The 21,675-nt window shown below is 66.3% G+C and overlaps 2 protein-coding genes across 4 annotated transcripts in view; one reads left to right on the top strand and one right to left on the bottom strand.

Annotated features, from left to right (window-relative positions):
- CLCN2 (chloride voltage-gated channel 2) overlaps positions 1-17,263 on the top strand; it is a 45,334-nt gene extending 28,071 nt beyond the window's left edge. The window contains exons 3-24 of one of the 3 annotated variants that reach the window (XM_073359223.1): positions 402-533; positions 974-1,102; positions 1,284-1,417; positions 1,700-1,777; positions 3,007-3,085; positions 4,539-4,664; positions 5,075-5,159; positions 5,399-5,500; positions 5,825-5,909; positions 6,233-6,388; positions 6,632-6,701; positions 7,497-7,607; positions 8,098-8,311; positions 8,657-8,790; positions 10,210-10,394; positions 11,711-11,813; positions 11,908-11,981; positions 12,156-12,215; positions 14,144-14,182; positions 15,654-15,758; positions 16,113-16,199; positions 16,523-17,263. In XM_073359223.1, the coding sequence (XP_073215324.1) occupies positions 402-533; positions 974-1,102; positions 1,284-1,417; positions 1,700-1,777; positions 3,007-3,085; positions 4,539-4,664; positions 5,075-5,159; positions 5,399-5,500; positions 5,825-5,909; positions 6,233-6,388; positions 6,632-6,701; positions 7,497-7,607; positions 8,098-8,311; positions 8,657-8,790; positions 10,210-10,394; positions 11,711-11,813; positions 11,908-11,981; positions 12,156-12,215; positions 14,144-14,182; positions 15,654-15,758; positions 16,113-16,199; positions 16,523-16,717 (2,483 nt within the window). In that variant the 3' untranslated portion in view covers positions 16,718-17,263. Of the gene's footprint in view, positions 1-401; positions 534-973; positions 1,103-1,283; positions 1,418-1,699; positions 1,778-3,006; positions 3,086-4,538; positions 4,665-5,074; positions 5,160-5,398; positions 5,501-5,824; positions 5,910-6,232; positions 6,389-6,631; positions 6,702-7,496; positions 7,608-8,097; positions 8,312-8,656; positions 8,791-10,209; positions 10,395-11,710; positions 11,814-11,907; positions 12,216-14,143; positions 14,183-15,653; positions 15,759-16,112; positions 16,200-16,522 lie in introns of all 3 variants that reach the window. The other 2 variants (XM_073359224.1, XM_073359222.1) reach the window with 2 other exon arrangements.
- A 1,375-nt stretch (positions 17,264-18,638) lies between these two features.
- Positions 18,639-20,923, bottom strand: LOC140916857 (heat shock protein beta-7-like). Its single transcript, XM_073358746.1, has 3 exons — positions 20,594-20,923; positions 19,429-19,580; positions 18,639-19,225 (listed from the first exon to the last, which is right to left on the bottom strand). Exons 1-3 carry the CDS (start codon positions 20,772-20,774, stop codon positions 19,037-19,039), a joined length of 522 nt encoding a protein of 173 aa, XP_073214847.1. The 5' UTR covers positions 20,775-20,923; the 3' UTR covers positions 18,639-19,036.
- Between the last annotated feature and the right edge of the window lie 752 nt (positions 20,924-21,675).

The following is a 21,675-nucleotide window of genomic DNA, read 5'->3' as shown; positions in this document are numbered from 1 at the left end:
CCAGGGCAAATAGCCGGAACGGGCACAGGCTGGCTCTGCCCATCCCCTGTGCCCTGTCCTGAGGAGCTGACGCGGAGCTCAGTGCAGATACCCAGGCTGCGCTAACCCCCGAGGGTCTGCCGGGGCCATGTCCCAGCCCACCTGGCCCCCTGGGTCCTGGACGCTCCCCCAGCCCACAATTTCCCCTTTCCCCCACCCCCGGTGCCCCAGTGGCCCATTGCTGGAGAGCTTGGATCGCTGCAAAGAGATCTGTGCGGATTCTCCATGCGTCTGAGCCGTGCCCATCCCCGTGGCCGTGTGGGAGACAGGTTACGGGGGGTCGGTTAATCTTGCCTCCAGGGGCTGGGCAGGGAGGGTGGGCCCTTCGCCCTCCACACTCAGCTCCCGCGCTCTCCCCACAGTCTGCACCGTGCGATGCCAGAAGTTCCTCATCTCCAAGGTGGGCGAGGACTGGATCTTCCTCATCCTGCTGGGGCTGGTCATGGCGCTAGTGAGCTGGGCCATGGACTTCGCCATAGCCACCTGCCTGCAAGGTGAGGGGGGCCGGGGCCACTTGCCTCTATGCCCACAACCTGAGCCAGGCAGCTGGTCCACTTGGCACCCTGAGGGCACAGCCAGGATTGCCCAGGTGGGGGGCTGGGTACCCTGTCAGCCAGGGGGCTGGGCCCAGGTGTGGAGCTGAGTAGGTGTCAGCCAGGCAGGGATGTGTCCGAGGCATGGCTAGGCAGGCTGCTGCCCAGGGGTGCTGTCTCTCCCCGTGGGTTTGGGCTCAGTCCCGTGACGTGGTAGCTGCCTTGAGCAGAGGCTCCCGGCAGTGGAAGCATTTGGCCCCTCTGGATGGGGCCCTGTCACCCTGAGTGGGGCCCCATCTGTGCCCTCCCTCCCCTGGGCTGGGCCAGGCTCAGTCCCTTTGGGGAGTCAGTGACCCTGATCCCAGCAAGCCCCCTCAGTGACTCCCCCTATCTCTCTGCAGCCCAGAAGTGGATGTACGGGGGCCTGGACACCAACATCTTCCTGCAGTACATGGCCTGGGTCACCTACCCCGTGGTGCTCATCACCTTCTCGGCCGGCTTCACCCAGATCCTGGCCCCGCAGGCTGTGGGTAGGAGCCAGCCCCTACCCCTTGGGATCCCCCAGCCCGCTGTGCGAGGCCACGCCTGGGGGAATCACCCCTCCTGTGCCCAGCTCTCCGGCCTGGGGGTGGGGGGCTGAACCTGGATCTCCCCTCCCCCCCAAAAGGGTACGGACCCTCTCTCTGGGTGCTCACCCATCCCCTTCCCCAGGCTCTGGCATCCCCGAGATGAAGACCATTCTCCGGGGTGTGGTGCTGAAGGAGTATCTCACCCTCAAAACCTTCGTGGCCAAGGTCATCGGCCTGACCTGTGCTCTGGGCAGCGGGATGCCCCTGGGCAAGGAGGTAAGAGGGGCAGAGGAGCTACTGGGCCATGTCTGGAGGGGGCACAAGCTGGGTGCCAGGTGCAGTGGGCGGGTGGCCCTACCAGGGTGCATGTACCAGATGTGGTGGGTGGTTGGCGCTGCTGGGGGGGCGTGTGCCAGGTGCAGTGGGCGGGCGGTGCTGGGGGGGCGTGTGCCAGGTGCGGTGGGTGGGCAGCTCTGCCCATGAGCAAGTCTTCCCGCAAGACTCCCTGCTTTGAGGCTGGGTGCCCGTGGTAACCGGTCCCTGGCACTCTTCCCACAGGGGCCCTTTGTCCACATTGCCAGCATGTGTGCCACCCTGCTCAGCAAATTCCTCTCCCTCTTTGGAGGCATCTACAAGGTGAGAGGCTGACGCTGTGCGGCCTGCGGGTGCTGACCAAACGGGTACCGGGGGCAGGTCTGGGCTGGGAATGCAGGTCTATTGGGCGGGGGGTGGGGGCTCTCAGGTATGCGGAGGGACCTTTGGGCTGGGGGGCAGGAGGTTTGTTCTCTCTGACCCTGGCAAGGGAGAGGGTTAGCCCCATGGGGGGTGTCTCTGGCCATGGCTGGGCAGGGCAGGAGGGTGGCTCTGGCCCTGGCAGGGGAGAGGGTGAGCCCGTTGAAGGGTGTCTCCGGCCATGGCAGGGGAGAGGGTGAGCCCCACAGGGGGTGTCTCTGTCCATGGCTGGCTGGGGCGGGAGGGTGGCTCTGGCCCTGGAAGGGGAGCAGGTGAGCCCCACAGGGTTGTCTCCGGCCATGGCAGGGGAGAGGGTGAGCCCCACAGGGTTGTCTCCGGCCATGGCAGGGGAGAGGGTGAGCCCCACAGGGGGTGTCTCTGTGCATGGCTGGCTGGGGCAGAAGGGTGTCTCCAGCCATGGCAGGGGAGAGGGTGAGCCCCACAGGGGGTGTCTCTGTCCATGGCTGGCTGGGGCGGGAGGGTGGCTCTGGCCCTGGAAGGGGAGCAGGTGAGCCCCACAGGGTTGTCTCCGGCCATGGCAGGGGAGAGGGTGAGCCCCACAGGGTTGTCTCCGGCCATGGCAGGGGAGAGGATGAGCCCCACAGGGGGTGTCTCTGTGCATGGCTGGCTGGGGCAGAAGGGTGTCTCCAGCCATGGCAGGGGAGAGGGTGAGCCCCACGGGGGGTGTCTCTGTCCATGGCTGAGTGGGGCAGGAGGGTGTCTCCGGCCATGGCAGGGGAGAGGGTGAGCCCCACAGGGGGTGTCTCTGTCCATGGCTGGCTGGGGCGGGAGCGTGGCTCTGGCCCTGGAAGGGGAGCAGATGAGCCCCACAGGGTTGTCTCCGGCCATGGCAGGGGAGAGGGTGAGCCCCACAGGGGGTGTCTCCGGCCATGGCAGGGGAGAGGGTGAGCCCCACGGGGGGGTGTCTCTGTCCATGGCTGGCTGGGGCGGGAGGGTGGCTCTGGCCCTGGCAGGGGAGCGGGTGAGCCCCTCGGGGGTGTCTCCGGCCATGGCAGGGGAGAGGTGAGCCCCGGGAGGGTCTCTCTGGCCACGGCTGCCTGGGGCGTGTCCCCGCAGGGAGCTCCCGTCCCGGCGCTGCCCTCCATTGTCTCCTGCTCTCTCTTGCCTTGCAGAACGAGTCTCGCAATATCGAGATGCTGGCGGCTGCCTGTGCCGTGGGCGTCGGCTGCTGCTTTGCTGCCCCCATCGGAGGTAAGGCCGGCCATGCGGGCTGTGGGGCTGGACCCTCCCCTGCCCCTGCCCTGCCTGATCCCAGAGCTGCCCATGGCTCTGAGCTAACCCAGCCCTCCAGCAGGGCAGCATGGGAGCTGTGCCTGGCCAGGGGGTCCCATCCCCCTCACAGGCCTTTGCACCTCGTGTCCCCAAGACCCTGATCTGGTGGGGACAGCCACACGGCAGGGGAGGCCCTGCACACCTGGGCCTGGCTGGCCACCAAACTGGCCGGGAGCGTGGCCCGGGACAGGCCACCGCCTCTTCCCCCCAAGTCGCTGGGGTCCCCACCTGACACCCCCCAAGCGGTGGGGCGGGTGGACACAGGTGGATGCTATGGGGTGTGCAGGCCAGATGAGCACAGGGTTTTGGGCCCAGCCCCCTGCTTTCCTCTCTCCTCACAGCTGTGCCCGGACTAGCCCCCGATCCCCCCCGCACTCTGCCATTGTGTTGCCTCTCGCTTTCCCCCCAACTGCAGGGAAGCCGCTCCCCGACTGCCCTGCCCATGCCCGGGCACACAGGCCCCAGGGCACCCACCCAGTCTGTACGGGCCTCCCGGGACGGAGCCCAGCAGCCCCCAGAACCCCCCCCACCTCAACGCTGCAGGTACCCTGGGCTCCAGAGACACACACCGGCCAGGACTGGCCTCCCGGGTGCCTGGGGGGTCCCCAAGGCTCTGTGCCCATGGCAGGGGTGGCAGAGGCCACTGCGTGGAGGGCGATCCCCCCAGAAGATGTAATATCTCCTCCTTTCCCCTCCTCTCTGCGCTCCAGGGAGGCCCAGCTCCGGCCCCATGGCTCCCTCGCAGCTTTGCGCTCCTAGGTTGGTGACGTGTCTAACTCTTTGCAGTGTCCCCCTCTGTCCATCTGTCTGTGTATGCTTGTCCCTCCTGCTTGCCCCAGCTGGATTGTCAGTGCCTTGCCCCCTCTCCCCCAAGATGGGCTGGTCCCTGCTTATGCCCCAGCACTGCCCACTCACTCGCACCACTCCCCTGTGCCCCCAAGGCGGGACCCACTCGCTGTTAGGGGTGGCTGCCCAGCTGGCTGGAGAGGGGACCACTTGGCTCTGGCAGGGGGTGGCTCGGGGCCCTCTCCCAGCTGCCATCCTCACCTCAGGGCCAGCCAGCTGCAAATTGCGACCGTGCCCATACGCGGCTAACCACACGGACCCAAGGTGCCCACCTAACCCCAGGAGCTGCCCATGCGGTTATAGTCTGGTCCCAAGAGGCCTTGGCACACAAATGTAAAGCCTGGGGAAGTGGAGATGCCCCAGGAGGTGTGTCTGGGTCTGGTGACCCTGTGCCGGCCCCTGCGTGGACTGTGCGTGGGCAGGCCGGGAGGCCCGTCTTGGGGCCGCGGGCTGTGTGGAGCGGAGCCCCCAGTGTGCCAAGGGGCCATGGTGGCACTGCTTCTTCCCCTCCCCTCTGCCTCCCCAGGCGTCCTCTTCAGCATCGAGGTCACGTCCACCTTCTTCGCCGTCCGCAATTATTGGCGGGGGTTCTTCGCCGCCACCTTCAGTGCCTTCATCTTCCGCGTGCTTGCCGTGTGGAACAAGGACGAAGGTACAGCCCGTCCAGCCCCCCAGGGAACCGGCCCCTCCAGCCTGCACCGGCTACTGCCCTGCTGGCAGGAGCCCAGGGCTGGGGTAGTCGGGGGTTGGGATTGAGGGGCGCTGGCAGAGCTGGGGGGTGAGGGAAGCCCAGGGCTGGGGTAGTCAGGGGTTGGGATTGAGGGGCGCTGGCAGAGCTGGGGGGTGGGATTAAGGGGCACTGGCAGAGCTGGGGGGAGCAGAGTCCAACCAAGGCCATGGGGGTCTCCAGCCAGGCCCGGCCTAATGGCATGGGCCCAAGGGGCCGCAGTGCTCTGAGTGGCGAGCAGCTGCCCAGTATTGGAGCAGGGCGTCCGGGTGCTAGGCCTCCCTGGCGGTCCCCTGGGTGACACGCTCCCCCCCGCGGTGTCTCGTCCCCCCCAGAGACCATCACGGCTCTGTTCAAAACCCGCTTCCGGCTGGACTTTCCCTTCGACCTGCAGGAGCTGCCCGCCTTTGCTGTCATCGGGTGAGTCCAGTGCCTTCTGTCACTCCAACCCCACTCGGGGGGGCATTGCTGCGGGGCAGGGGGGAGAGATATCAGACTTCCTGGGAGGGACGGGGAGGGATATATGAGGGGACTCTCCCCTCTTTCTGGGCCCCCTGTGCTGGGGCAGGGGGCATCCTCAGTGCCCCCCCCCATCCCTGACAGGACCACCCCAGCAGTAGCTTCCTGGTGGTGGCTCACTCGGACGCCCCTCTCCCCAGGATTGCCAGTGGCTTCGGAGGGGCACTCTTTGTCTACTTCAACCGCAAGATCGTCCAGTTCATGCGCAAGCAGAAGACCATCAACCGCTTCCTGATGAAGAAGTAAGTGGTGCCTGCTGGCTCCCTCCCTGAGACTAGGGGCCCTTTGATCCCAGAGCAGGGGGCGCTGAGTACAGCACCCCCAGAACCAGGCCTGGCTGAAGAACAGGTGGAGGGAGAACCCAGACTGGGGCAAGTTGGGGTTGGGGAGCAGGGGATTGAGCTGGGTGGGGCGCTGCATGCTGGCTGGGCTCTTTGGTTCCCTATGAAGCAGCTGCTGGCATGGGAGCTGCTGGGCACGGGGTGGTGCTAGTCCTTCCCTGAGGGCTGGGGCCAGTTGTGGTGGGTGCGGTGGGATCACTTGCTGTGTATGTTGCTCCCACTCAGGCGCCTGCTTTTCCCTGCGCTGGTCACGCTGCTCATCTCCACGCTCACCTTCCCGCCTGGCTTCGGACAGTTCATGGCCGGCCAGGTAACCCGCTCCCCTACCCTAGCCTGGCAGCCCTGCCCAGTGGGTATCACTGGCACTCATTTGGAGAACCTGCTGCTCTGTGCTTGCCCCAGCTGTGACTTGAACCCGGGACCCTGGCATCTGGAGCCAAAGCTCCAGTAGTGTCAGCCCTGATGTCTCCCAGATCTCCAGCAGCCAGAGGGCCAGATGCTGTGATGGGCTGGGCTGGGGAGGGCACCCAGCCCCCACGAGGTCCCTGACAGGGAGCATCCTCGGGAGGGTGGGGAGATGGGGTGGAGGCGCTGCCCTGGGTTCACCCTGTCTGCCATGGTCCTTCTCCGCAGCTCAGCCAGAAGGACACCCTGGTGACCCTGTTTGACAACCGCACCTGGGCCAAGCAGGGCCTGGCTGAGGAGTTCGAGTACATTGGCATCTCTGAGGCCTGGAAGCACTCACACGCCAACGTCTTCGTCACCCTGCTGGTTTTCATCCTCATGAAGGTGGGTCCCCGCGCCAGGGCTGGGGCTGTCCAGCTCACACCCCCTCTCCTCCTCCCCTTCCCCTGCACCGGGGCTGGGGTGTGGGAGGGGCCCTGGCTGGATGGCTGTGGCCCTGGCTGGGGTGTGGTCAGGCCCCTGGATGGGTGGGTGTGGTCTGGGTGGGCATGGGCATGGCGCTGGCTGGGTGGGTGTGCGGAGGATCTGGATGGATGGATGACCCCTGACTCATGTCTCTGCCCTTAGTTCTGGATGTCAGCCCTGGCCACCACCATCCCAGTGCCCTGCGGCACCTTCATGCCCGTCTTTGTCATTGGTGAGTACCAGCCCCGGAGGCACTCCTGGCCTCGCCCTGAGCCAGCCTGCCTGTGCAGAGCCCAGGGCAGCCCTACCCATGCCACCCAGCTCCCAAAGGTGCAGCACCTCCACGAGCTACTAACCAGCCCCTCCAGGCAGAGAGGAGAGAGCTGGTTTGCCCACAGTCCCCTTGTGCTGGCCGTTGTCCTCCGGCAACAGTGGCAGCTCCCTGGTGTGGCTGGTGCCCCGTGAGTGTGATGGGGTCCTGATGCCGGGGGTTGCCCCTCGGGGCAGGCCCTTTCCCGGAGTGCCAGGCCTGCTCAGGGCTTTGGGAAGGAGCTTCGGTACCTCTCAGCCCTGGTCGGAGTGGTGGTGGCCCAGTGTTCACTAGCGCTGGGTGGCACAGCACCCCTCCCCTGCCCCTGCGGGAGCATGCAGCCAGCACCATCCTCACTCCAGAGCCCCAACCACCCAGGGTGGGAAGGAAGGGGCAGGGAATAGCCATAGGGGGTACAGACCCTAGTGCCACCTTGGGCCACCTCTCATGGTGCTGCTCCGGCTCCCACTTCCCAGCAGCGCGAAGGGGCTGGGACGTCTGCTTAGCTGGCTCCCTAGGGCACAGCAGCTGGCAGCCCTGGGCAGGGCCCTGCTGTGGAGCTCAGAGCTGGTAGGGCAGTGACTGCCCCCTGAGCAGCCGCGTCGCCACAGGGAGGGGCACCGTGCCAGAGGCAACAGGATACAACCGATTTTCTCCCCTCCCTGAAGATGCCTGGGCTGCCCCCAGCCCCCCTCTGACCCCTGTCTCCTTGGGCAGGTGCGGCCTTCGGCCGGCTGGTAGGAGAGAGCATGGCAGCCTGGTTCCCGGATGGCATCCACACCGACAGCAACACCTACCGCATCGTGCCGGGGGGCTACGCCGTGGTAGGTAAGCGCCACGTTTCCGCGGCCGAGGAGAGGCTGCCACGGGCTCCAGCCAGTCCGACCGCCCAAAGAACCTACTCGTGGTGCAGCTGCATCTCCCTCCTGCCAGCCCCTGGAGGGAGCCAGGCTGTTCAGGGGAACCCAAATCTGTACGACCACAGAGACGTGTCTAGGCTCCTCCCCGGAGGGGGATGTCTCCAGGGTGCCAGGACCAGGGAGCCAGGGCCCAATTCTCCTCTGGGCCCGTGATGGGAGCAGGCGGCAGCAGGAGGCTGGTGGCTGGTGCAGACGGGTTGGCAGAGCAGCTTGAGGGCTCCCTGGGGGTGTGGGGGGGCTGTGCCATAGGGGTCACATACTGGTCCCCCTCCCTGGGGCTGCTGGGGGGGGGCTGGGGCTCATTGTGGGGCATCACTGTGGGGCAGCTCCGTGGGGTCTGGCTCAGGGCCATTCCAGCCCTGCCAGGGTCTCACTGTGCCGCTCTCTGCCACGCACAGGAGCAGCCGCGCTCTCTGGTGCTGTGACCCACACGGTCTCCACCGCCGTGATCGTCTTCGAGCTGACGGGCCAGATCTCCCACATCCTGCCCGTGATGATTGCCGTCATCCTGGCCAACGCCGTGGCCCAGAGCCTGCAGCCCTCGCTCTACGACAGCATCATCCGCATCAAGAAGCTGCCGTACCTGCCTGAGCTGGGCTGGGGGCACCAGGAGTAAGGGCCTGCCCGGGCTCCCTTCCCCGGGGGGGAGCCGGAGCCTCTGCAGGAAGCCCCTCTCAAGGCCAAGGCTCTCGGGAGCTCCGGGGACCCAGGCCAGGAGCTCCGCTCGGTGCCTAGACACACTGGTGATGGGCACTAGAACCATGCAGCAGCTGCTGTGGTTCCCAGGCCTGGGGGACTGCTGGGACCGGGACCCAGCCTGTTCACACCCAGATGAGCCGCTCACCTGCCCCCAAGGTGCTGGGGGAGCGTAGCTTGGACGGGACCCGCGCGGCAGGGCGGAGCGCTGGGCAGCAGCCCTCCCGCCCCCTGCTCAGGGCCGGGCCTTGCTCTCCGCAGGAAGTACAACGTGCGGGTGGAGGACATCATGGTGCGGGACGTGCGTTACCTCACCCTGAACTGCAAGTACCGCAACCTGCAGGAGGTGCTGTACGACACCAAGCTGAAGAGCCTGGCGCTGGTGGAGTCGGCTGGTGAGATGTGGGGGCTGCACAGGGAGCAGGCGACGCCCCGGGGGGTCCCAGAGCGCCTCGTGCCCTGGCCAGCCTGGGCTGTGCCCAGCTCACTCTGGGCCGTGCCAACCATGTGTGCCCAGCCCCTGGGCCAGCACAGCCCTCCTGGGCAGAGCAGGCTGCCCGCAGAGTGGCCGTCGGGAGCCCCTCCCCACCCAGCGCCCCCAGCAGACTCCCGGGTCAGCAGTGCTCTGGCACTGGGCCCGTCTCCCTGGCGAGGGGCCGGGCACTGAGATCATCCTGAGCTTCTGCCCGGCCCTGTGCCAGACGACAGCCCACTCTGACGTTTATCTCCTCTGCCTGTCTGCCATGCCCATTACCGTGGCGACAAAGGATGCTGCGTTACCATGGCAATCTGTAAAGTTTAACGGAAACAGGAAGGCCAGTGCAGCCTCTTTCAGTGGATCCTTCCTCACCCCACTTCAGAGCCAGACGGCAAATAAACAGGAGTGGTGGGGAAGGGGAGGAGGATGGGCCTCCTAACTGCAGAGGGTGGGGCTCAGGGCTCTTCTGTTAGCTGAGACCCCACAACTCCTCACACATGGGCTGGTGCCTGAAGCAGAACCTCTCAGTTCTTGCCTGTGGGCACCGTGGGGCCTTCCTGCTTGCCCCAGAGTCCCAGGCCCTGCTCCAGAGCAAGCAGACCCAAAGGTCCCAGACTCATCAGCCTGGACCCAGCATCCCGTGGGCACACTGGTGGGCAGGGAGCAGACCTGGGCACAGAACGGGGAGTTCAGGCCCAGCTGTAGGAGACCCTGATGGTCCCTTCCCGTTTCTGGGCACTGCGCCTTTGCCCCCTCCCCCGGAGCAGTTATCCCCGGGTTGCAATAGGGGAAACTGAGGCCCAGAGAGGGGAAGGCACTGGCACAAGGTCAGCCAGCAAGCCTGGGGCAGAGCCAGGAATAGGACCCAGGAGTCCTGCTGTCTCCCAGCCCCAAGCTCAGAGCCCTGGGCCTCCCGCATCCTCGTGCTGAAACAGGAAGACCAAGCAGGCTCTGTCCCATGTGGCAGCTGCTCTTAGAGACACCCCACCCTGCCCGGGGAGGGTGGACCCCGGTGCCTCCGGCCTGGGTGGGACTGGGTTTTTCATTTTCAGCTACTGCTCCATGGACAGATGGACGGACAGGCCTGGGAGCCAGGAGTCCTGCAGGGCACACCTGTCCCATCCTCCCCGCATCCCCTCCCCGAGCCCTGCCAATGGGCTGGCAGCCTGAGCTCTCCTGCAAGGAGGCATGGCAGCTCTCCTGAGGGCTCAGGTTTGGGTCTCCACCCTGGGGGCTGGGGAGGGGGTGGATCTAGCCCCCGGGGAAGCTAACGCCGCTCCCAGCTGTGACCCCCAAGCTGACGGGCTGGCGGCCCTTTGGGGCTGGTCTCCTGCAGAGTCCATGATCCTGCTGGGCTCCATCGAGCGGGCCCAGGTGGCAGCGCTGCTGAGCAGCCAGCTGGGCTACCAGCACCGCCTGCAGTACATGCAGGAGAGGGCGCAGGCCGGGAGGAGCAGCGTCGCCGAGAAGCCCCAGGACAAGGCCGGCCACGGGGCCTCCCACCCGGGAGTGCAGTTCCAGGTGAGAGGCAGGGGGCAGCATGGGGATCCCCTGCCCGACTGCCAGGGCTGGGCTGGTGATGGGATGCCCAGGGCCCGCTGCACCCTCACCCCACTGCCATGCAGGGAGCCGCTGGCTGGAAACCCCAAAGCACCCAGCGCTCCCAGGCCTTCGAGAGGCTTCTGTCTGGGAGTCTGTCCCCCCCCCCCCCCCGTTCCTCACGCCAATCTGGTCAAGTCTGGGCTGGCTGTGAGCGCAGGTCTAAATCTTCCTGGCCTGGATGGTGCACCTTGGGCCCCTGCCTACCCGCCCTCCCTCTGGCCTGGGATGCTCTGGATTGGCCTGGTAATGGGGCATCCCAGAACTATGCCTCCCTGAACTGGGCTGGGCTGGATGGGGTATGGATGCCCCAGGCCCATGGTTCCCCATCCCACCTGGCTGGTTGTGGGAAATTCTGCCCCCCCACCCCTGCTGAACTGGGGATGGGATGCCCTGGACTCGCCTGTCACGGGGTCCCTGGGCGCTGCTCTGGAGCTGCTCCCTACGACGCCAGGCAGGACTCTGGGGAAGTCTCCTCTCTGGGAGCAGCCTGTCTGCAGGGCAAGCAGTTCACCCGGCTTCCACCTTCCTGGGTCTGACCTCGGAGCATTCAGCCTCCTCTGCCCTTCCGTGCACTTCCCGCAGCGAGTCCGCCCAGGCGGGGTCCTGGGGAAGCCAGAGGGTCCTGCCCCCCAACTCTGCAGTCAGACGTGACTCTCAGCCAGCCAGTAAAACAGAAGGTTTATTAGACGACAGGAACATGGTCTAACACAGAGCTTGTAGGTGCAGAGAACAGGACCCCTCAGCCGGGTCCATTTTGGGGGGCAGTGAGCCAGACAACCACATCTGCACTTCACTCCATGTCCCCAGCCAGCCCCAAACTGAAACTCTCTCCAGCCCCCCCTCCTCTGGGCTTTGTCCCTTTCCAGGGCCAGGAGGGCACCTGATTCCTTTGATCTCCAACCCTTCAGCTCTCACCTTGCAGGGGAGAAGGGCCCAGGCCATCAGTTGCCAGGAAACAGGGTGTCGGCCATTCTCTGTGTCCAGACCCCTGCACACACCTGCCCTCTAGGGCTCTGCAATGATCATACGCCCTTATCCCACCACCTAGATACTTAAGAACTGCCTAGGGGAAACTGAGGCACCCCCACACTATTCAGAGGAAACATTAAGAACAGTCCCACTTCGTCACATCGTTCCCCATCCCACCTGGGAAACTCGGGGTGGGATGCCCTGGACTCACCCCACCCTACCAGGCTCAGGTGCTGGTTCAAGCCCCCTGTACATGCTGCCCCCAGATCAGCACGGAGGAATCCTCATCGGCCCCGCCACACGGAGCGTCCCGCAAGCCCCTGAAGCCGGCACTCAAGCGAAGTCCCAGCACCTTGGAGAGCCCCACAGGTGAGCCCCCCCGTCCCCGTGGCCCCATAGTGCCGGCCAGGCTCCCGGCTCACTGCCCTTTGCACTAACGGTTTCTCTGCTTGTGTGTCCCCAGCCAGGAGCCCAGATCACTTGGGCATTGCCCTCAAGAGCCTCTTCTGCACCAGCGCTGCCATGGAGCCCGCTGAGGTGAGTGCCCCTCCACCCGCCCCCCCAGACGGTGTTCCCCACCACCATGGCACCTTGGCCCCTGCTCTGTGCCCAGCCCCCACCCGAGGCCCTGGGGCGATGGCGCCCGGCCAGGCCGCTGTGGTTTCCCATAATGCCTCTGTCTTCTCTCCTGTTTTTCTCGTGGCTAAAAAGTCTGAGAATTCAGCACCACCCGAAAAGCGCAAGTTGAAGCGCGTCCGCATTTCCATCGCGGTAAGTGTGTGCCGCGCCTTGGCCAACCACAGGCCAGCCGCCACCCTCCCCCGAACTGTGCTGAGGGCGCCCCACACCTCCAACCATCTGCAGCCTCCCTCGGGATTTCCAGCTGCAGAGCCCTTCCTGGCACGCCTTAATGAATCCCCGGGCCCTGCTGTGGGGTCACCACACCGGCTTACAGGTGGGGAAACCGAGGCGCAAAGGCGGGGAGGGACCTCCTCCCCATGGCCAGGCAGTGGCTGAGCCAAGGATAGAACCCAGGCATCCTGACTCCCAGCGCACGGGTGACGATCAGGGTGGCCCAAGGGGCAAGAAGCAGAAGCATTCCCGTGTTGCAGAGACTGGCCCCGGCCGTTGCCTGCCCCGCCCCTATACAGCCTGTCTGCCACGTGCAGAGGATGGGCAAGGAGAGCGGATTTCCTATGTCCATCCCCCCACCCCACAGACACACCCCCCGCTCCACTCCTGGAGCCATGCTGAGCTCTGGGGACTTTCAGCACAGTATGGTCTCTGATCTGACCCCCACATCCCATTTCACCTTCTCCCAGCTGATCCAGTGGGAGCCTAATTACGCTCCTTCCAACCGACTAATCTGGCAATGATCCACTCCTACCAGCCAATCAGAAATCAATACCTCCTGAGCTGATCTGATTCCCCTCTCCCAGCTGATCCAATGGAAGCCTTTTAACGCTCCTTCCAACGGACCAATCCGGCGACGATCCACTCGGAAATTAGCACATCCTAGATCATCGCTCCTTCCCCTGCCGATCTACCTCCCCTCCCCCAGTGAGCTCTCCCGATTCACGCCTGTGGGTGCTCCCCTCCCGTGCCTTTCTGGCCTGGGATGAGCCAGACTGCAGAGGCGGCTCCGGGAGCCCCTGAGGGCAGAGGAGCACCGCTGAGGGCACGCCAGGCTGCGAGCAGCGAGGGGCTGCCAGCGCAAAGGGGCCTGTGATCCCTCCCCAGAGCCAGGCGCCCCCAACTACATGCAACCCCTTGTGAGAGGGGCACAGTGCCAGCTTTCGGGGGAGGGGGGCTGAGCTTGGAGTGTGTTCACGGGAGGCCCCCAGGTGTAGGAGGCCCGGAGCGAGGGGCGGCAGTCGGCTGAGAGGGGGAGTAACACTGCAGCCAGCTCCCCCCCGGGCAGGCAGACCAGAGAGGCAGATCCCCCTGCTTCTGCCCTTGACCCTGGAGCAGCTGAGCACTGGATGGGACCTGAGGCACAGAAGGACAAAAGCCCAGACCCTCCGAGGTATTTGGGCTCCTAACCTCCATTGACATCGATGGCATGGGAGTTCAGTGTCTAAATACCTTGGGCCTCTGGGCTTGGGGGACTCACCAAAGGGGAATATATGGCGCGGCAGGGACTAGAACCTGCAGCTCCCAGGCTCGAGCCTGAACCCCTGCACCCTCCTTGGGCCCTGGGCCTTGGGCAGGGCAGGCAGGGGGACTGCTCCCTGCAGCAGAGGAGTGAGCTCTGGAGCAGCATGGGGAGAGGGAGTGTGGAGAGCAGGTGTCTGGGGCGTCGAGGGGGGGAGCTGAGCAGTGGGGTGCAGCCTGGCTTCTGTGGCCAGCAGTGTCCTGCAGAGCCAGAGTCAGGGGAGCTGGGATGCAGGGCATGGGAGGGGGGAAATCCAGGTTCAAGCAGGGCACTGTGAGGGGCCTGAGACAAGGCAGGGCGAGGGAGCTGAGCTGGGCTGAAGGGGGAAGAGTGGGGATCTGGGCGCAGCAGGGAGTGTTGGTGGGCCGGGTTGCTCCTTGCCACAATCAGCACTGTGCTCTGAGCCGGGAGGCTGGAGGGAGCCCCAAGCTCACCTAGTCAGTGCCCGATCGGGCACGATCATGCCCACCCTGGCTCCGTGGCACGCACCGGCTCCACGTCCCCACAGCCTGGCTAACACTCCGCCTCCCTCCCTCCCTTGCAGGACCAGTATGAGCTGCCTGGCGAGATGAGCCCCTCCGAGGTGAGTGCCAGCAGGGGCACCATGCGCCAGGCCCTGCCACTGTGGCACCCTGCAGATGGAAGGGCCCTGAGTCCTTTCCTGGGGGCCAGGCCAGCCGGGCCCTGTCCCTCCCCAGGGTGAGGGCCACATTGGTGGGATGCCCAGGGCTGAGTCTCCCTCACCCCTTGGTCAGGAGCTGCCCCTGGGCCAGCTGGCACAGAGCAAAGGGATCTGTCTGCCCTGCTCCCCCGGCTCTGCTGAAGCCCACACTTCCTGGGCGCAGCGAGGGGACCACCCCCCCACACCCACACAGTTTGGGGGCCGCCGGGCTCTGGGGAGCCTGCTCTGCCTTGCCAAGTCCTCATGGCACCACCCGTGTCACTCGCCCAGTGAATATGCCCCTCCCACCCCAGCCATTCCGCCTGCCAGGAGCTGAGAGGTCCTGCTCCCCAGGGCCCCTGCCCAGCTCTGCTCTCCAGGGGGCTGGAGGCAGGGCAGTCCCGCCCCCTGCTCTTCCCCTCCCCCATGCTGCCCATGGGTCCTGTGGAGAAAGGGAGGGAATGTGGGGAGGTAGCAGTGGGGGCACAAGGAGAGGAGCTGGGGAGGGGAGAGGGACTGGCTGGAGAGGCTCAGTCCTGTAGGGGGAGGCAGCTGGGAGAGGATCTCCTCAATTCCCTCGCACTAAATGTTGTCAGAGCTGCCCCTCCATGGGCAAATCCTGGCCAGGCGGGGCCCGGGGGGAGGCCCTGGGCACTGGGGAGGGGAGGCGGAGCCCCCCAGGTGTGGGGCGAGGCTGCGGGGCTTCTGTGCATGTGCCAGGCAGAGGAGGCAGGTCCCGCTGCGGCAGCGGCTGATGGCAGGGCTGGGCTCGAACAGCCCCCGCAGCTCGGGGGGAGCCGCATGCACCACCCTGCTGGGCCACAGGCAGATGCCCGCTCCTGCCAGGGGAGCCCGCTGCCCCGTGCAGCTGAGGGCGAGGAGGCTCTGCCCATGGGCCCATGCAGCCTTGGCCTTGTGCTGAGCGGGGCCAGGGAGTGACAGTCGGGCAGCCGCTGGGGGGCTGTCGAGCTGGGCACGCAACCCCCGGTAACCAATGGGGCCTGCTCCCGGTGGGCTGGATCCAAGCCATCTCCCCCTAGTGGGGGCGTCCCATTCCCCATCCCCTGAGCCGGCCAGTCCTCCACCCTGGAGCCAGATCGGAGCCAGCGTCCTCTAGGGGGAAAGGCTGCATGTCCGATTCCCTGCCTGCCATATCCAGCCAGTCCCCCGGTCCTGGGCCTGGATCAAAGCTGTCACCTCCGTGTGTCCTGTTCCTTGGCCCTGAGCCAGGCAGTGCCCTCCCTTCCCCCCCACGCCCCCCGCCTTGGGCAGGGCATGGGGCTGCAGGTGGAGTATTGGGAGAGCACTGGGCTTTGGACTGCCCTGCCCATCCGTTGAGGCCCACCCTGCCTCTCCCCCCGTCTCTGGCGCTCACGGCCCCTCTGCCTTTCAGATCATGGAGTGGGAGAAGCAGCAGCTGGACCAGCCCGTGAACTTCAACAACAGCAAGATCGACCCTGCTCCCTTCCAGCTGGTGGAGAGCACCTCCCTGCACAAGGTGGGGTGGCCAGGGGTCCCGTGCTCCTTGGAGCGCCTGGCAGCTGGCTGCATGTGCACAGCACAGGGGTGCATTGACAGCCCGAGCCCAGCTCCCCATCTTGTGTCCTCTGCCCTGGGGCCTGGCTCCCCGGGCTCATCAATATTGCCCCTTCCCCATGTTGGCATGGCTGGTTCAGCTCTGAACTCTGCAGATCCACCCCCCATATCCTCTGCAGTGTGCGTAGGGCTGCGTCTCAGCAGACTCCCCCAGTGCGGGGTCCCCTCTGGCTCTCCCAGCCCTGTGGGCCCCAAGCCCCAGTGGAGCCTGGCCAGCTCCCCGCCCCGCAGACCCTGAGCCCCGTCTCTGTTGCAGACTCACACCATCTTCTCGCTCCTGGGCGTGGACCACGCGTACGTGACCAGCATTGGGCGCCTCGTTGGCATGGTGTCCCTCAAAGAGGTGAGCAAGTCCTGGGGTACCTCCCAAACACCCTGGGAAAGGGGGGAATCAGCCCTATGGGACTCATCACATGGAGGCAGGAACAGAACCCCTGAGCCCTCCTGGGGGGTGAGCAATGGTGCCTTCCCCCCACCCTGAGCCCAGGAGCATAGGGTGCCACCAATCTCCAGGGACGGTGTCTCTGGAGACCCTCCTGCACACCGCTCCCCTGTGCTTCCTGCAGCTGGGGGTGGGGGAGAAGGGCCCCAGGTGCCCTCATGCAGCTGGGGACATGGGCGGGGAGAATTCCTCATGCCACGTGGCTGAGCCTTCTCTGCCCCCAGCTGCGCAAGGCCATCGAGGGCTCAGTCACTGCCAAGGGCGTGAAGGTCCGGCCGCCCCTGGCCAGCTTCCGGGACAGCACTGCCAGCAGCAGTGAGGTGGAGGCCGCGGACGTCCGCCAGCTGTGGGACCGGTGTCGGCGCCTCTCCATCCCCCGCGAGTCCAGCCCCGCCGAGACGGACGAGAAGAGCCCGTGAGGGGCGGGGCCGGCGGGTAGAGCCCGCCCCGGCTGCTGATGGACACGACAGACACCGCCAGCCCCCGCGACGGTGGCACCGGTGCCGTTGCACCTTGGAGCCTGCAGGCCTGGCACCCTGCACTGCCAGCCGGAGCCGGAGCCCCAGCAAGCCACTGCCGTCAGCCCTGCCCCCGGAGCTGCCCCGGCAGCCCCCGTGTGGTGAAGAGGAAGGGTGAACCAAGTCCAGCCCCCGGGCTCCGCATGCGAGGTTCTCTGGACAGCTGGCGCGGGGCTCCTGGGGGCAGAAGGCCGTATCCAGCACCACCCCCCGCTGCCAGGGGCCCCTTGGTCCCCAAACAGCACTGAGGGCTAATCCCCCCGCCCCCGACTCTGCAACTGTCTCACCCCCGGGCCCTCCAGCCCCAGCTCAGCCAGTGCCCCTGAATCCTGACCCACAGCTGCTCCCCTCCCCTGGTTACACCTGCCACGGGCTCTGCCCCCCCCCCAGCTCTGCCAGTGCCCCTGAATCCTGACCCACAGCTGCTCCCCTCCCCTGGTTACACCTGCCACGGGCTCTGCCCCCCCCCCCAGCTCTGCCAGTGCCCCTGAATCCCAACCCACAGCTGCTCCCCTCCCCTGGTTACACCTGCCACGGGCTCTGCCCCCCCCCCAGCTCTGCCAGTGCCCCTGAATCCCAACCCACAGCTGCTCCCCTCCCCTGGTTACACCTGCCACGGGCTCTGCCCCCCCCAGCTCTGCCAGTGCCCCTGAATCCTGACCCACAGCTGCTCCCCTCCCCTGGTTACACCTGCCACGGGCTCTGCCCCCCCCCAGCTCTGCCAGTGCCCCTGAATCCCAACCCACAGCCCTCCCCCTTGGCTCGACCTGCCGGTGCTCCTCAGTCCTGAGCCGCAGGCCCCCCCTCGCTAGTCAATCTCCCGTCGAGTCCGTCAACCATGCTACCTCTGGGGGTGGTTTGTGGTACGGGGCCAGGGCGCAGTGGGGAGAGGGCAGCTGGGCTTAGCCGAGGCCAGAGGTGAGTTTGGCTTGGAGCCCAGGGTGAACAGCACAAGCACTTCCCCCCCGCCAGTCTCACTGAGCCCCCCCTCCCCAGCATGGCTGCTCTTGCCTGGCCCTGGGCAGGGTCCCAGGGGCTCGGAGCCGGGGGCGGGCAGCGACCGGGTCTCTCTGGGCCCTGCGCGGGCCAGGATGTAAATACAGAGATTTTTATATTAATTTAATAAAAGGACTTTATAAATAGAGCAATAAAGTAACTCAACGAGCGGCTGCTGCATGCCAGGCACCTCTGATGCAGCTGGGCTGGGGGGTGGGGCACATTGCTACAGCCTGGCACCAGCTGATTTTGCTCAGCAGCCTTGCAACTGCAAAGGGGACCAGCGGGGGGGGGGGGGGAGGAGGGGGAGGGGGGGTGGGCCTGCATGCCGCTCCTACCCCAACCAGCCAGTGGAGGGAGCTGCTGCACCGAAACAGCTGGGGGCCGGGTGGGCTTGGCGGGTGGGACCATGCAGCCCTCCCCACGCCCCAGGAAGGTTGGCAACAGGCCTGGCCTTCCCCACGCTGCTGTGAATTGGGTCTCCCTGTCCCTTCACTGCCAAACGAGGAGCTTGTGTGCTCCCCACCGGGGGAGCCCCGCTGGCGCTGGCTCTGGGGTGGGGAGCTCCCCATGCCGGCTGGCCCCACTCCCTGGGTCGGCACCACCCTGGAGGCAGCTCTGCAGCCAGCAGCGGGTTCAGGGAGCAGCCAGAGCGCACGGCGGGGGGGGGGGGGGGATGCAGGGTCCTGGCAAGTCGGGGTAAGGGGCTGAGACATGCGTCACCAGCAGAGGAGGCTGCTGTGTTGTACCAAGGGGAGGGTGAGCGCCCAGAGTGGGGGGGGCTGGGGCAAGCCGCAGGCCGCGAGGAATGGCCCAGACACAGCCATGGGTGGGAGAAACCTTTATTCCGAACAGGAGCCGGGGTGAGCCACCAGCCAGGTGCTGGGAGCCAGTAGCACGGGCCCCCGCACAGGACAGCGCCAGGCCCAGGGAGCCCCAGTGCAACAGGCTTGGGTGAGTGACTGGCTCAGCCTGGCCCAGGGCAGCCCTTTGCACGCCAGGAGCAGCGTGCATGCCCCAGCCATGCAGCAGGGCAGGCCCATGGAGCCCGTGGTCCCAGCCTGCCCGGCCGCCTACTGAGTCAGCCTGCCTTACCGCGGGGCATGCTGGGCCCCGCCAGCTGCCCCCGCCCTCGACACATGTGGCCGGGCGGGGTGGTGGGTCACCTGCCCAGCTCATCTGTCAGGTTGCGGGGTGGGGGGGCGGGTGATGTGCCCAGGGGCTTCACAGCTGGACCTCGGTGCGGTACAGCGGCAGGGGCGTCTCGCCCGCCTTGGCAGCCACGCCGCGCTTGGCCTTGATGACCAGCAGGCCCGCGTCGGTGAGGGCACAGCTGACAGACAGGGGGTCCATGTCCTCGGGGAGCTGGCACCTGTGGGTGAACGTGTTGGAGACGGTGCCGTCCTCTGCCACCTACCAGGGACACAAACACCCCGTGAGAGCGGGCACGAGCCACGTTCCTGCTGAGCACAGCCCCGTTCAGCCCCGCCCCTCCCAGGAGGGGGGCGCCATAGGGACTGGGGCAGGCGTGGGGGCAGCGGGCAGCTCCCTGCTCCTGTCCCAGCCACCCCATTCCCGCCGTGCCTTGTTCGCTCCCCCCGACCCCAGCTCCTCACCTTCTCGGCCTGGATGATGATGTGGTAGTTGTACGTGGTCACCACCACGTCCTGCGGCTCGAACTGGCTCACGTCGGCCGTCACCTGGTACGTGTCGCCCCCGGCTCGCACGTTGCTGCCCAGGCTGCAGGGGCGCACGGAGCCCGCAGACCCTGCACGGAGCGGGGCAGTGAGGGGGAGGGATGAGGCCCCAGGAGCCCACAGAGGCCCGGGGGCTGCACCGTGTGGCAGGTGCTGAGACGGCCTGGCGAGCCGTGGGGGTGTCAGTAGGAGCTATGGGAGGGGTCACAGTGGGGTGTCGGGGGGCAGTGGTGGGGGGCAGGCGGGGGCTGGCACCCGGCAGGCAGGGGGAAAGCCAAGCTGCCTCCTCCCATGGTGGACTGCTGGTGCAGCGAGTGTGGCCGGTGCTGGCTGGGTCTGTCACCCCGAGGTGCCTTTGCAGCGGGGGGGGGGTCCCTTGATTTTGCTCAGGACAACCAGGCTAGTTGTCGAGCAGGCATGGGGGAGGAGCTGCCGGCTCTTGGGGCTCTCTGGCTTTTGGTAGGGGGTCTGCTGGCAGTCAGGGTTGACTCAAGGGGGCATTTGACTAGCAAGCCAGGGTCGGTGGGGGGGTTGCTGAAAGGGGGGGGTCTGAGTAGTGGGAGATCAGAGGATTGATGGGGGTGGGATCTAGCTGGCAAGCCAGGGGCTGGAAGGGGATCTGGCTATGGGGGGGGGGATGATTGCTGGGGTGGGGGTCAGGCTAGTGAGGGATGGGAGGATTGAGTGTGGGGGGGTTGGCTAACAAGCTGGGGGGGCCTGGAAGGGGAGCATGGGATGAAGAACCCTCACCCCAAAGGGTGAGCACAACCCTGGGCCTCTGGGGATTGCAGAGGCTGACTGGCCACCCCACACCCCATGGGGGCTGCATCTCCCTCCCCTCCCTGGGTGTAAAGGCAAGGACCTGCCTGGGTGGTCAGGGGCTTTGAACCAGCACCATAGCGCTGAAAGCACAGGCCTCGCCCACTCGCCCAACAGGAGGGATTCCGGGAGCTGGTAGCAGTAGTAGGCTCTCACCTTCTTTGGCCCACGAGCCCCTCCCCACCGTCCTGCCCCTGTGCAAGCAGTGGCTATAGCACCCTGAGGCATGTGTGGGGTTGGGTCCCCCCACACCCACGGCCCCCACCTGTGTATCCATAAGAGTCCCGGGCCCGCGCGGCGAAGGGGCCGTGGCGCAGGGAGCTCCTGTCCCCCTCCTCCCCAAAGCGCCCGCGGGGCTCGAAGCAGGGCTCGGCGGGGGGCGCGTTCTGGCTGTAAGTGCTGATCCGCTCCGAGCGATAGGTGGAGGACGAGCTGACGGACGCCATGGCGCTGGTGCCGGCCCGCGGAGGAGACGGGTCACTGCTGGGAGAGGGAGCGAGGGGAGGGGCGGGAAGGCGGCCAGAGCCTGGAGATGCCCATAATTAGCAAGGTGTCTGATGGCACCGGCCCCTGGAATGCGAGATAAGGCGGCCCTGTTCCCAGATAGCGCCTGGCAGGCCCGCATGCATGTGGAGAGTGGGGGGGGCCAGCATCACCATGGCCACCGCAGCCCCCGGGGATGGAGAAGGGGCTGGATCCCCTTTGGAGCAGGGAGGGGGACTCTCGGGCAGGACTGGCCATGGTTGGGGTACTTCAGCAGGACCCTATGGCGCAGGAGGCAGGACCCTGGGATGCCATTCCCTCGAGATCCGGCCCGCTCAGAGGTGGTCACCCTGGCCCCTGCTGGCCATTGTCCCCGCCGGGGTCGGGCCCCTGGGGAACGCAAGGCACCCATGGAGGGAAGTGGATGAGACCCACCAAGGACGCGCCCACACGGCACTGCAGTAACAAGACTTGTTTTATTCAAGGCCTGGCAGGACGGCCACAGGCAGCTGGGACACAGGACAACAGAGAGCGGCTCTCAGCGGCCACAGGGCCAGGCCGGCGGCTCACGGTCCCCAAGCACAGTGCGAGGCCACGCGGCCCCGGGGTTGGCTCCTGGGGACCAAGACAGGGTCCATGGGACACTCCTCCCCACTCCCAGCCTGCTGCCCCACGACACACACTGCCCAGCACATCCGTGTGTGTACACACACATCCCTCCCCTCACATCAGTGAGTACACACACCCCTCCCATCACATCTGTGTGAATACACACACCCCTCCCCTCACATCAGTGAGTACACACACCCCTCCCCTCACATCGGTGAGTACACACACCCCTCCCATCACAACTGTGTGTGTACA

Source organism: Lepidochelys kempii, chromosome 9 (genome assembly GCF_965140265.1).
Source record: "Lepidochelys kempii isolate rLepKem1 chromosome 9, rLepKem1.hap2, whole genome shotgun sequence".
Lineage (NCBI taxonomy): Eukaryota > Metazoa > Chordata > Testudines > Cheloniidae > Lepidochelys > Lepidochelys kempii.
Note: the sequence above shows the minus strand (reverse complement) of the source record. Positions and strands in the feature narration are given on the sequence as shown.